This window comes from Trachinotus anak, unplaced genomic scaffold (genome assembly GCF_046630095.1).
Source record: "Trachinotus anak isolate AG129_WGS33_773 ecotype Australia unplaced genomic scaffold, CSIRO_AGI_Tana_v1 ptg000021l, whole genome shotgun sequence".
Classification (NCBI taxonomy): domain Eukaryota; kingdom Metazoa; phylum Chordata; class Actinopteri; order Carangiformes; family Carangidae; genus Trachinotus; species Trachinotus anak.
Window position 1 is genome coordinate 15,164,199 of NW_027273872.1, and position 14,324 is coordinate 15,178,522.

The following is a 14,324-nucleotide window of genomic DNA, read 5'->3' on the forward strand; positions in this document are numbered from 1 at the left end:
ATCTAAGGCGTATAGTTGTAGCGTAGAAGAAGCTGTTGTGCGACATAAACGACAGATGATCAACCAGGTCATTTAAAAGTATAGTACATAATATTGTTTCCAAGGCATGGGTGTATCCCATGAATGAGGAATCGTAGCCATAACAACAAGCACTGAGACCAGGACATGTTTAAACTTTCATTCGGGAAAGTAAAATTAGAGTATAAAAGCAAAGAAATTAACAACTGAAACTTTTTCAAGAATTTAAAAAGGCAAGTTTTCTTCTTAACGTGGTGACAATAACCAAACCTTTGTTGGGAATTAAAGCAATCAGGAGTGAATGCGCCATGATTAAAAAATCAAAACAAACAACCTCTTAAAGAGGGTACATGTAGTTATAAGGAAAGCCGCAAAGGCAACCAACGACAGCTACTGTACAATGAGAGTAAAACGCATCTAATTAAAGATCAACCAGTGACTTGGTATGTTGCAAAGAGAAATTGAGAATTATTGTGGAAAGAATTAAACATAACTTGAACTGAAACACTGCAGCTATGTTTCTACACAAAAAAAATCCTAAAATTAACCTACAATCACTTGTGAGAAATTATTTTTAGATGTTTTAAGAGGTGATTGGGTCAATAAAAATGTCATACTGCCGGAAACAAATCTGAAAAAGTGAGAAGCCTTTTTTTAAAATACATTTTTGGGTGAAATATTTGAGGTTCTTACCTCGGGAGAAGCATCAGAATCTGCAAATGCCTCAGCAAAGTCTGATGGACTTTTCTTCAGAGTCTGGTCAGCAGGAAGTGTGTTGTCATTGTAAGATGTCACAAACTTAAAGTCACTGGTTCGAGAACCTGTTGTCAGGTAGGCGTCATAATTGTAAGTGCTGCGTAAAGTTCCTGTGCCGTCAACATCTGCGTAATTAGGAGGCAGATAAGCGCTGGGGATGGCGACTGCTCCGTCAAACAACAGTCTGGGCTTTCTCCTCCTACAAAACCTCACACCCAGGATGATGATAATGAAGGTGAGAAAAAAGGTGGAAACAGACACCAACGCGATGATCAGGTAAGAGGTCAGTTTGGAGTTCTTCTCATCATAAGAAATATCCTTCAGTTCTGGCACCTCAGCCAAGTTATCAGAGATAAGTAAATACATGGAACAGGTGGCAGAGAGAGAGGGCTGTCCGTTATCTTTCACTGACACAATAAGGTTCTGTTTCATGCTGTCAGACTCAGAAATGTCCCGCTGTGTCCTGATCTCTCCGCTGTGGAGACCAATAGTGAAAAGTCCCGGATCGGTGGATTTCACTATATGATAGGACAGCCAGGCGTTCTGTCCGGAGTCCGCGTCCACCGCGATCACTTTGGACACCAGAGAGCCTCCGTGTGCAGCTTTGGGGACCAGCTCGGTCATGAAGGAGTTGCCCTCCGGGGCGGGGTACAGTATCTGAGGAGAGTTGTCATTAACATCTGATATGAAGACACTCACGGTCACGTTGCTGCTGAGTGGAGGAGAACCGTTGTCTCTGGCCATCACCTGCACTTTAAAGCTCCTGAACTGTTCATAATCAAACGACCTCACAGCGTGGATCACCCCCGTGTCTCCGTTAACAGACAGATAGGAGGACACCGGGGCACCGTTCACCTCACCAGGTAACACAGAATAAATCACTGTACCGTTTTGTCTCCAGTCGGGGTCTCGAGCAGTAACGGAACATAAAGTGGAGCCAGGTTTGTTATTTTCACTCACATATGCGCTGTACGACTGTTCCTCAAACACAGGTGGGTTGTCGTTGATGTCAGCTACAGATAACTCAACACTTTTAGAGGAGGACAGAGGTGGAGAGCCCTCGTCAGTGGCAGTGATTGTAATGTTGTAATCAGACACTACTTCACGGTCCAGTTGTCCTGTGGTCACCAGAGAATAATAGTTTTTAATAGAAGGAACCAACTTAAAAGGGACATTTTGCTGAATGGAGCAGCGGACCTGTCTGTTATTCTCAGAGTCTCTGTCCTGCACATTAATGATGCCCACCTCTGTACCAGGTGACACGTTCTCAGGTATGGGGTTAGACAGTGATTTCAAACTGATAGCAGGTGGGTTGTCATTGACATCTGTTATATCGATAATGACTGTACAATATGAGGTAAGACCTGGTCCGTCTTTTGCCCTTATTCGCAGTTCAATGGAGGTCTCAGTCTCATAATCGACAGGGCCGATGACTTTTATCTCTCCCGTCTTATGATCAAGTGAGAACAAAGAGACATGGTCATCAGATACATGATCAAAATTGTAAGTAATATCTCCATTGGGCCCCGCGTCTGTATCAGTAGCACTCACTGCAATAACTACTGTATGTAAAGGAGAGTTTTCAGGCAAAGTAGCTTTATAAACACTCTGGCTAAACACTGGGGCGTTATCATTAGCATCCAGCACAGATATGTGAATGATAGCAGTACCTGATCTCTGAGGAGACCCACCATCTAGAGCTGTAAGCACTAATTTTAGTTCTTGCTCTTGTTCTCGGTCTAATTCTTTCATCAAAACCAATTCACAGTGTTTCCGTCCACCGCTATCAGTATCTACACTAATAGTGAAGTGCTCATTATTTTGTAAATTGTAGCGCTGTACCGCATTCGTACCGATATCTGCATCATGGGCCTCTGTGAGTAAGAATCTAGCTCCTTTCACGGCTGATTCTCTTATTTCAAATGAAATCAAGTCCTCACTAAACTGTGGGGCGTTGTCATTTATATCTTGCACACGAATACTGATACGGTGGAGCTCTAAAGGGTTTTCCAAAACAAGCTCCTCTTTTAAAACGCAAGTCGTCTTCTTACCACAAAGACCTTCTCGATCGATCCTGTCAGTAACAATCAAATCTCCGGTGCTCAGATTAATATCACAATACTGCTTGTCATTCCTGTCTGTGTCAATGCGAGCTTTACGCGAGGAAAGTGTAGAAGTCCCAAGGCCGAGATCTTTGGCTATATTTCCAATCACAGACCCGCGTTTCATCTCCTCTGCAACAGAGTAGCTCACATCTCCATACGCGAAATGCAGGCTGATGAAAAGGAAAACAACACAATAGCGATTCATAGAAATTCCTCTGGACACTGCTTTTCCCATGATCGGCCAGGCGTTCACCCTTCCCTGGCCAGTTCTATCAAATTCGACCATTGGGTCAAAAAAGGAAGTTTTCTTTGTAATTAATAATCCGAATATCAGCACGAAGTAGGGCCTTTGTCGTCCTTAACCGACGCACACCGCACCACGATTTGCAATGGTGGAAGAGACTGAATGAAGCAACCGACGCTTTCTTCCTTTGTTGGTGCACAGTGACACCAGGAGTTTCAATCAGTTATAGCACTTCTTTCCAAAACAAGTCGTCAATCTCGCTGCCTATATCAAGGCATTAGTTACTGTTGTTTAGTCATTATGTAATTATTATAACTGCACAGTTATTTAGATTGTGTATAGTTATATTTACTGCTATAAATGACAAAGTGACTGCTGTGATGGCCTCATCCATTGTCTACGAACTCCTTCTCTGTAGAGGCTCTAATGTTGTTTGAGCATTGGATACTTTTCTGCATTACGCTTTTCATAATCTGTCTGTATAACACATACCCTTATATATACAGTATAATACTGAAAAGAACTCTATATTCCAATACTCAATCTACTCAATGCTGTATTTGAGTATTTACTGAAAAAGTGAAATATCCATCCCAATTTAGCTTAAAGACGATGTGCACAGAGCCTCTTAATGTATAAAATGCAACATAAAATTGTGCTATAAGCCAAAACTAAAAAGACTGAGGCTAAATAACAAAGACACACGATGCACATTACTCATTAACCACAGGGAGACCAGCATGACTTCTCTCTGTATTACATATAGGGACAAAGAAGTGACAAAACAGTTAATAAAATGGAAACATGCAGTGGTAACGTGGTTTAAAAGTGTTCTTATATTGAAAATGCACTGGAAATTGTATTATGTGTAGTAGGAAAATAAGATGTTGGATTAAATTTATGATTGTAGAGCGCATCACTAATACCAAAATCAAAGGGGCTATTGTAAACAAATGCCTTGTGTAGTATGTACTGGGTTAAAATTTACGAGACAAAGAACATATAAATGATTTATTTGAACTTGCTAAATAGACCACCTTAAAAAACTAAAACACTATATAATTATCTATTGCAACACTATAATTATCTATTATAACACTCAATACAGGCCTAAATCTAGGGGGGAAAAACTACACCAAGGTGTAATCTTTATTCATAAGAGGACAACAAACTTTGTATCCATTTAGATGTTCAAGCTATTTAGTGACCTTCTGAAAAGGCTGCTGTAGGCAAACTGACACCACAGAGGCCAGCATGTGTTTTAAAAAAACAACTTTCAAGCAAGAAAAATGCATTATTGCATCGTTTAAGTACATGCATGATACAACAAGAGAGCTTAGGTGCAGTATCAAGAAAAGACAAATACTTCCCTACTCAATCCCTGACAATTAACTTCTGATGCAAAAGCATAAAGCATGAAAAAATAAAATAATGTTGAAGCCTCAGATAAGAGAGAAAAGAAAGAATGAGTATGATTGAAAACCCCATTCTCTAAAACACTGAACGAATAAACAGTTTAGATGACGCTGAAAATGCCAGACTCAGTTGACAATAAATTTCACTCTAACAGATTTACTCAGTGTGTAGACTTTACTGTCTCTCACCCTGCTTAGATTAGTGGGTCTTCTTTTTCTGTATTAGCCTGTTTTACCCTATTTTCCAGTAATATACAATGTTGCTGTGTAAATTGTTGAAAATCTTCCTAATAGATGACATACTGGTGTAACATAAATGCACATTTTTGCCAAAAGTTTCTCTCAATTGTGTAACCCATCAAATGTTGATGTTCATCTTTTCAGTAGCAGTGTGCAGTATCTTAACATTTACCCAATCACCACATAACAACAAGTGAACTTTCTGGTTGAAATCCCAATTTGAAATGCAACATGTGTTCTACTTGTTCATAATACGAATGCATGAAAGACAAACAGATACAGTGGCACTTAAAATGCAATCTACTCCTGCTAACTAGGTCTGCAGCCATATGTTGTATAAATTAAGTGCTGGAATGATCAGAGAACAAAACTGACCGGTGCAATTTCAACAATAAATCTACTATTCCATACAGCTACGCTCCTGTAGTTAACCATTACTGCTCAGCTAGTATGGACAGAAACACATGCATCACTTTAACGGAATATAAGAAAATGTCAACCGAACACATTTCAAAGATGATATACAAAAAAAACGGTGCTTGCTCAATGTAGTTCTACTGGAAATATTAATCATCATCATTTAATTGTTGTTCTTGGATTACCCCATCTAAAAACTAAATTGCCAACACTTAACACAAGTAACAACCACCATTCCAGTCATCGCTCACTCAAACATCAGAATCTTTATGCTGTCTCTAAGCTATGACTAAGGTTGGTTAGTCAAAATGTCAAAATATAAACATAAAAGCTTCAAATTGAAATGCCAGTATTAAAGTTGTCGTAAGTGTAATGCTTCCCCATGTGAATTCACAGGGTATAAGTGGCAATTACAAAACTGCACTACAACAGCATGAAGTCCAGTCTGAAAAAGATAAGTGTTTTTAAAGACATTTTCAAGTTATTACATATATTGCTGCAAGACGTGCCAAGGGTTCAAGCATGTACCCATTGTTTTGTGGGTTGTCTACTTGTGGTAGAGAAACTACATGTTTGCAAATTAAATTTTGCACATTTCAGCATGGATACAAATGAGTTTCTGCAATCAACAGTATACAAAGTGAGAGAAATATTATCTTAAATGAACTTAATATACCTGCAATACTTTGGTCATCTATGCAGTTGTATCTGGATATTTTTAGGTCTAAACTACAGCTCCTAGTCCATAAATCATACACAAATAAAATCTGAGGGGTGGTAAAATGAATAAACAAATTTAAAACAAATATTTTAAAAATGACCAAAGTTAATCAGTTCATTTTTTTTTTCATTAATAATGAATTATGTAATATTAAAAGTAGTCTGCAATGCCTTGAAAAACATATTTTGAAAGGAAACACAAGAAATGAGAATATCCTCAATACGAATGCCTTGATAATGCAGATCATGCAAATAAAACTCCACTTTTTTAACTTAATTTTAAACCCAAATATGCAGTTATTGAAGAATACAACCGCTGGCAAGCTGGCTGAGGATGTGGCCCATATTTTTTTCAAAAAACTTTAATCTATATGACTTCTTTAGCTTAATGTGGAAACATCACAACCCACTCCGTGATATATTACCTTAGTGCAAAACCAGAAACAGAGACACAAGAAGAGCAAATCAATATCCACAATGAAATGGAAATACTACAAAAGAAGATTAGTGGTAAAACACCAATCACAAAAATATAGGCCTACCTCTAGAGACTCCTCTGACTGACTAAACGCTTCATCAAAGTCTGTTGGACTTTTCTTCAGAGTCTGGTCAGCAGGAAGTGTGTTGTCATTGTAAGATGTCACAAACTTAAAGTCACTGGTTCGAGAACCTGTTGTCAGGTAGGCGTCATAATTGTAGGTGCTGCGTAAAGTTCCTGTGCCGTCAACATCTGCGTAATTAGGAGGAAGATAAGCGCTGGGGATGGCGACTGCTCCGTCAAACAACAGTCTGGGCTTTCTCCTCCTACAAAACCTCACACCCAGGATGATGATGATGAAGGTCAGGAAAAAGGTGGAGACAGACACCAACGCGATGATCAGATAAGAGGTCAGTTTGGAGTTCTTCTCATCATAAGAAATATCTTTCAGTTCTGGCACCTCAGCCAAGTTATCAGAGATAAGTAAATACATGGAACAGGTGGCAGAGAGAGAGGGCTGTCCGTTATCTTTCACTGACACAATAAGGTTCTGTTTCATGCTGTCAGACTCAGAAATGTCCCGCTGTGTCCTGATCTCTCCGCTGTGGAGACCAATAGTGAAAAGTCCCGGATCAGTGGATTTCACTATATGATAGGACAGCCAGGCGTTCTGTCCGGAGTCCGCGTCCACCGCGATCACTTTGGACACCAGAGAGCCTCCGTGTGCAGCTTTGGGGACCAGCTCGGTCATGAAGGAGTTGCCCTCCGGGGCGGGGTACAGTATCTGAGGAGAGTTGTCATTCACATCTGATATGAAGACACTCACGGTCACGTTGCTGCTGAGTGGAGGAGAACCGTTGTCTCTGGCCATCACCTGCACTTTAAAGCTCCTGAACTGTTCATAATCAAACGACCTCACAGCGTGGATCACCCCCGTGTCTCCGTTAACAGACAGATAGGAGGACACCGGGGCACCGTTCACCTCACCAGGTAACACAGAATAAATCACTGTACCGTTTTGTCTCCAGTCGGGGTCTCGAGCAGTAACGGAGCATAAAGTGGAGCCAGGTTTGTTATTTTCACTCACATATGCGCTGTACGACTGTTCCTCAAACACAGGTGGGTTGTCGTTGATGTCAGCTACAGATAACTCAACTGTTTTAGAGGAGGACAGAGGTGGAGAGCCCTCGTCAGTGGCAGTGATTGTAATGTTGTAATCAGACACTACTTCACGGTCCAGTTGTCCCGTGGTCACCAGAGAATAATAGTTTTTAATAGAAGGAACCAACTTAAAAGGGACATTTTGCTGAATGGAGCAGCGGACCTGTCCATTCATCTCCGAGTCTCTGTCCTGCACATTAATGATGCCTACTTCTGTATTGAGAGGGGTGTCTTCGGGTATGGGATTTGTCAATGACTTAATAAACGTATTAGGGGCGTTGTCATTCACATCTGTGACGTCAATTATTAATGTACAGGATGAAACTAATCCAAGACCATCCTTGGCCGTAATTTGCAATTCATAGGTCGACAACTCCTCATAATCTATTGATCCACTTACTTTTACTTCACCAGTTGTCTGATCAATAGAAAACACGTTATTGTTCTCATCGGAAATGTGGTCAAATTCATAAGTCACATCTCCATTGACTCCCTCGTCTGCATCAGTTGCGCTCACTGTGACCACCACAGTATCTAGAGGAGAGTTTTCAGACAGACTGGCTTTATAAACGGTCTGACTAAACACTGGGGCGTTATCATTAGCATCCAGCACAATGACATGAATGACTGCAGTACCCGATCTCTGAGGTGTGCCTCCATCTGTTGCCACAAGCGCAATCGTTATCTCCCCCTGCTGTTCTCTATCCAGCTCCTTCTCTAAAACTAACTCGCTGTATTTCCCTCCTCCGCTTTTTGCAACAACATTCAATCTGAAGTTCTCATTTGCCTCGATGCTATAGCCCTGGATGGCGTTTTGGCCGACATCTGCATCATGGGCCTCATCTAAACGATAGCGACTTTCTTTGAGTGCCGATTCCCTAATTTCAAATTTTATTGTATTTTTTTTAAACTGCGGTGAATTGTCGTTGATATCTTGAACGTGAATGTTAATGCGATGAAGCTCTAAAGGGTTCTCCAAAACGAGCTCCTGCTTCAAAAGACAAGAAGCCTTTTTTCCACAAAGCCCCTCTCTGTCAATCCTATCAGCAACGATGATATCTCCGGTACTCAAATTAATGTCACAATAACGTTTGTTATTCCCATCTGCATCAATGCGAGCCTTCCGAGCAGATAGTTTGCCCACTTCAAGTCCTATGTCCTTCGCTATATTTCCAATAACCGAGCCACGTTTCATCTCCTCTGGAAAAGAATAAGCCACATCTCCGCTGACGGTTCGCAGTGACAGAAGAAATACTCCCAAGAAGGTAACAAGGCCAAGCGTTGAAAACGCTTTGTTTCCCATTTTCCTGGAAGACCAGTGCCGAATCCACCACGACCAAAACCTGGGAAGTAAAAATTACCACCCGACCGTAATCCTCTTCAGACAATACCTGCAGAGCGGGTATAAATGTTGCGACTTTGTTGCTTTCAACGACGAACAATCTGTCCTGGTTTGAAAATGTAGCAGCGTGTGGGATAACCTAATGCAGAGGCATTAATAAAAGCTAGTGGACAGCGACACTGTGAGCAAAGTGTAGGTATTACAAAAAAAATAAAAGAGATAAATGATTGAGTGTTCTGATGAGAAAAATAAAACAATAAAAACAAAGTCTAGGCTGCATGATTCAACCATAAATAAAAGACCGTTACAAATGTAGTTGATAGTCCGTTGTATTTGCCAGTGTGTACTTAACTATCTAAAAGAGCTTTTATTGCAAAGCAGTGACAAGAAAAGGAGTCTCTAAGGCCTGGGTTACTTTCAGCACCATGGATAGATACTATTGAACAATGTACCACGCACCATGGAGCAGGACCCGTATTAAACAGGAGATACAACAAACGTACCAAACAGAAGAATGAAACTAATACGAACGAAAAAGTGATCTTATTTTTGAATATGATACAACAATTCATGTGTTCAAATCCGCTTATTTACCCCGGTTCCTTTAAGAAAATAGTGGGCTACATTGCATGATACTATTAGCAGTAGGGAGTTGATTCCATGAAAATAATACTTATTTGATATATACATAGCCTAATTCATTTGATATCGTTTCCTTAACGTTTTCTCCCACCACTCGAAAATGCTGTCTTCACGGCAATTTCTGGTCTCCAGTAAAAGTTAAGGCGTTGACTAAACTAATTTAGGTTAATGTTGTGCACCAGTTCCTATAACCTAACACAGCGGGGAGCTTTAATATCAGCCCTATGCAGTATTTATACACATGAAACAATTCTAATAGACCGTGTAACATGTAAGGTTGCCTTGTGTAATGAAAATGCAGGAATCACTGTGACGCCATGAACTGTATTAGAAAGTAAGTTCCACGAGTACATCCGGGAAACATTATAAACGTGGTAGTGAAAGTGTTTAGAAGAAAAACAACCTATGTCTTTGGAGTCAGATTTCTTCTTCATCAGATAATGCAGCTTTGATGCAGAAGATGCAGACCTAAACAAAAAATCGTGCTATGATGAAATAACCTCATATCCCGGGAAAGGCGAAGAATGTTTACAGAAAACCAAATACGCCTATTTAAAGTTTTATGTTGGCGTTTTTTCCTTGTTGGTTTTCTTTCTGGGTAAGCTTCTCTGAAAGTTTGCTAGGCAAACTAACTAAACATTCTGATGGGCAATCACAAGAGCTGTTTTCCGGATATATTGTTTTCCATAAGCCCACCCAATTAAATAACTATTAACTCCGTTTAAAACAAACAAAGATGGTTTCAATATGTTTCGGTGTAAAAAAAAAACTCAAAAATTAAGGGATTCCACACATGTGCCTACCTCTAGGGGCTCCAAAGAATCTTGAAATGCCTCAGCAAAGTCTGATGGACTTTTCTTCAGAGTCTGGTCAGCAGGAAGTGTGTTGTCATTGTAAGATGTCACAAACTTAAAGTCACTGGTTCGAGAACCTGTTGTCAGGTAGGCGTCATAATTGTAGGTGCTGCGTAAAGTTCCTGTGCCGTCAACATCTGCGTAATTAGGAGGCAGATAAGCGCTGGGGATGGCGACTGCTCCGTCAAACAACAGTCTGGGCTTTCTCCTCCTACAAAACCTCACACCCAGGATGATGATGATGAAGGTCAGGAAAAAGGTGGAAACAGACACCAGAGCGATGATCAGATAAGAGGTCAGTTTGGAGTTCTTCTCATCATAAGAAATATCCTTCAGCTCTGGCACCTCAGCCAAGTTATCAGAGATAAGTAAATACATGGAACAGGTGGCAGAGAGAGAGGGCTGTCCGTTATCTTTCACTGACACAATAAGGGTCTGTTTCATGCTGTCAGACTCAGAAATGTCCCGCTGTGTCCTGATCTCTCCGCTGTGGAGACCAATAGTGAAAAGTCCCGGATCAGTGGATTTCACGATATGATAGGACAGCCAGGCGTTCTGTCCGGAGTCCGCGTCCACCGCTATCACTTTGGACACCAGAGAGCCTCCGTGTGCAGCTTTGGGGACCAGCTCGGTCATGAAGGAGTTGCCCTCCGGGGCGGGGTACAGTATCTGAGGAGCGTTGTCATTAACATCTGATATGAAGACACTCACGGTCACGTTGCTGCTGAGTGGAGGAGAACCGTTGTCTCTGGCCATCACCTGCACTTTAAAGCTCCTGAACTGTTCATAATCAAACGACCTCACAGCGTGGATCACCCCCGTGTCTCCGTTAACAGACAGATAGGAGGACACCGGGGCACCGTTCACCTCACCAGGTAACACAGAATAAATCACTGTACCGTTTTGTCTCCAGTCGGGGTCTCGAGCAGTAACGGAACATAAAGTGGAGCCAGGTTTGTTATTTTCACTCACATATGCGCTGTACGACTGTTCCTCAAACACAGGTGGGTTGTCGTTGATGTCAGCTACAGATAACTCAACACTTTTCGAGGAGGACAGAGGTGGAGAGCCCTCGTCAGTGGCAGTGATTGTAATGTTGTAATCAGACACTACTTCACGGTCCAGTTGTCCTGTGGTCACCAGAGAATAATAGTTTTTAATAGAAGGAACCAACTTAAAAGGGACATTTTGCTGAATGGAGCAGCGGACCTGTCTGTTATTCTCAGAGTCTCTGTCCTGCACGTTAATGATGCCCACCTCTGTACCAGGTGATACGTTCTCAGGTATTAAATTCATCAGGGATTTCATATATATCACTGGAGCGTTGTCATTAACATCAGTGATATCAATCATGATTTTGGAATCAGACGAAAGTCCATAACCATCTTTGGCATCAATCCGCATTTCATATTTAGAATTACTCTCGAAATCAAGTGGTCCTATGACTTTTATCTCTCCAGTTTTACTACTCAGTGAGAAAACCTTTTTAGCTCTTTCTGAAATACGACTAAATTCATAAGTCACCTCCCCATTGATTCCCTCATCTGCGTCACTGGCACTTACAGTGACAACAACTGTATCAAGGGCAGCGTTTTCAGGCAGACTGGCCTTGTAAACTGCCTGGTCAAACACCGGCGCGTTGTCATTAGCATCCAGCACAGTCACGTGTATACTGGCGGTTCCTGATCTTTGTGGTTTACCGCCATCAACCGCAATCAGCATGAAATTTAAATCGTGCTCTTTCTCACGGTCTAGCTCTTTGTCTAACACCAACTCCACGCTCTTAGATCCATCGGTATCGTCTCGAACAGACAAAACAAAATGTTCATTATTTTGTAAACTGTATCGTTTAACGGTATTTTGTCCAATGTCCGCGTCGTGTGCCTCGTTGACACGATACCGAGCTCCTTTAACTGCCGATTCTCTTATTTCCAATTTGACTGTATCCTTTGGAAAAACGGGTGAATTGTCATTTACATCCTGGATGAGTAGTGAAATGCGGTGCAGCTCCAAAGGGCTCTCTAGGACCAATTCGAATTTAAGCATACACGAAACCTTCTCTCCACACAGCTCCTCTCTGTCAATCTTTTCCCTGACGGCAAAATCTCCGGTTTTCAGATCAATAGCGCAGTAATGCTGGTAGTTTTCCTCTGTATCAATACGGGCTTTACGAGTGTACAATTTCCCTACTTCCAGCCCGAGGTCCTTGGCAATATTTCCAACAATGGACCCGGGCCTCATCTCCTCCGGAACAGAATAGCTGAGGTCTGCAGTGGCGATGTGGATAAAAAGAGCAAAGCCGCAGACAAATCTCAACAACGATTGTCCTCTGTGGTCCATCATTTCTCCCAATCAAAAAAATGGACACACAAAATAGTGTTGTCGCTAATGCACTTGTAATTCTATGATATTAACCTACGCCGCTCTCTCAACAATGGCAGCTCTGCTTTTATGTCTGGGATTACTGCCCTCTTGCAGTGGGTGGGGGAAAAACTTCCGCATATCTGCAACCGAGCAGCGACACCGTGGGATCAACTAGAAAATTACAAATGAAAAAGTCAAAGTGAACAACACGATGTCACAGTTACTGTCATATTTAGATTTAAAAAAAAAAAAACTCCAGAGCCTTAAACCAACTTAAACATGGTAATATTGGTGCTTTATGCTAGTTTTCCCAAGGCGTTTAAAAACGCATGCTTTCAAATTCCACACTGTTAGAAAAACAGTTCAGCACCATGGACAGAGTAGGAACAGCTCTCGGTCGAATAATGATCTTCAGATCTCTTAAGCGATACAATTACTTTGGCTGATTCGAACGCTTGACAAACAAGTCTTCCTACCAAAACGTGGATGAGAAACGCGTCCACTTGAAAAAATGACAAATATTTGGTCTTCCATCACACATTTCGAAGCAATATTACAGGTATCCTAAATACACTGTGATGACGGTAAGAACATATTGTCAAATCATGAGCCTTTACAGATCAAAACAAACTAACCGTCTGTCGTTTCCCCGTTTATTAACATCAAATATGACATGTAGTTTTCTGTGAGATGCCCTTAAGTCAACAAAAGAATATGCCACTTGATGGCATATGTAAGTATAGAACAATTTGTTGTGGCCACATCTAATCATGCTGTACCTATACTTGTGTCCGTATGCCTGTTCAGGGTAGCAGGGGACTGCAGTTCACAACGCTACTGGACGAGAGGCATTGTACCACCTGGCCGTCTTACCAGTCTCATATGGCTGACAAACATCATAACATTAACACCAACGGGCACTTCAGAAATTCATATTCACCTTAACCTCAGGGTATTTTCACTGCATGAGAACCCGCGAGAATCTGGAGCAAGTCCAACTGGACACGGTAAACATGTAAACTCCACACAGAACAGCAAGTCGCTGGAATACAACCGATAATATTCTTGCTATGAGGTTAAAGCGCTACCAAGGGAGTCTGTACGTGTCATTTTATTACTTGTGAATATATTTTTGTGGGAATCAGCGCAGTTAGGAATGTTTTTCTTTTCCATGTAAAGTGGTGAAAAACTCTAAATAAAGCTGGCAATTTTTATTTGACATTTAACATATATAAGATAATAATCAACACTAAATGGGAATTTAGGCTGGAACTTCACCCATTTATTCTTCTTAATTATTTGTTTGGTCAGATGGCGATTCATACAAATACTCAATTTATAGGCCAGCATTCGAAATCAAAATTGTGTTGATGGGAGAGATTATGAAGTGATGACTGATGCAGTTTCCAAAGACGACTTATCAATACTATGCAATAGAAACAAGACGGCGCCATGATGCCGTCAAATGCTGTTATTTCCACAGTTATGACTAAACTGCGCAAAATCCAAACGTTGTAATGATATGCAATCTTTCGGGAATATACGTCGCAGCAAAGCAAGCCTTAAAA

The 14,324-nt window shown here is 41.1% G+C and overlaps 1 protein-coding gene across 7 annotated transcripts in view; it reads right to left on the reverse strand.

The window, feature by feature from the left end:
• The window catches only part of LOC139606386 (protocadherin gamma-C5-like), a 276,343-nt gene that overhangs the window by 247,696 nt on the left and 14,323 nt on the right, over positions 1–14,324 (reverse strand). Inside the window, exon 1 of one of the 7 annotated variants that reach the window (XM_071458542.1) lies at positions 10,342–12,866. The exons of 4 other annotated variants lie outside the window; for them this stretch is intronic. In XM_071458542.1, the coding sequence (XP_071314643.1) occupies positions 10,342–12,735 (2,394 nt within the window). In that variant the 5' untranslated portion in view covers positions 12,736–12,866. Of the gene's footprint in view, positions 1–711; positions 6,430–6,457; positions 10,317–10,341; positions 12,867–14,324 lie in introns of those variants that run through there. 2 more of the 7 variants (XM_071458537.1, XM_071458524.1) reach the window with 2 other exon arrangements.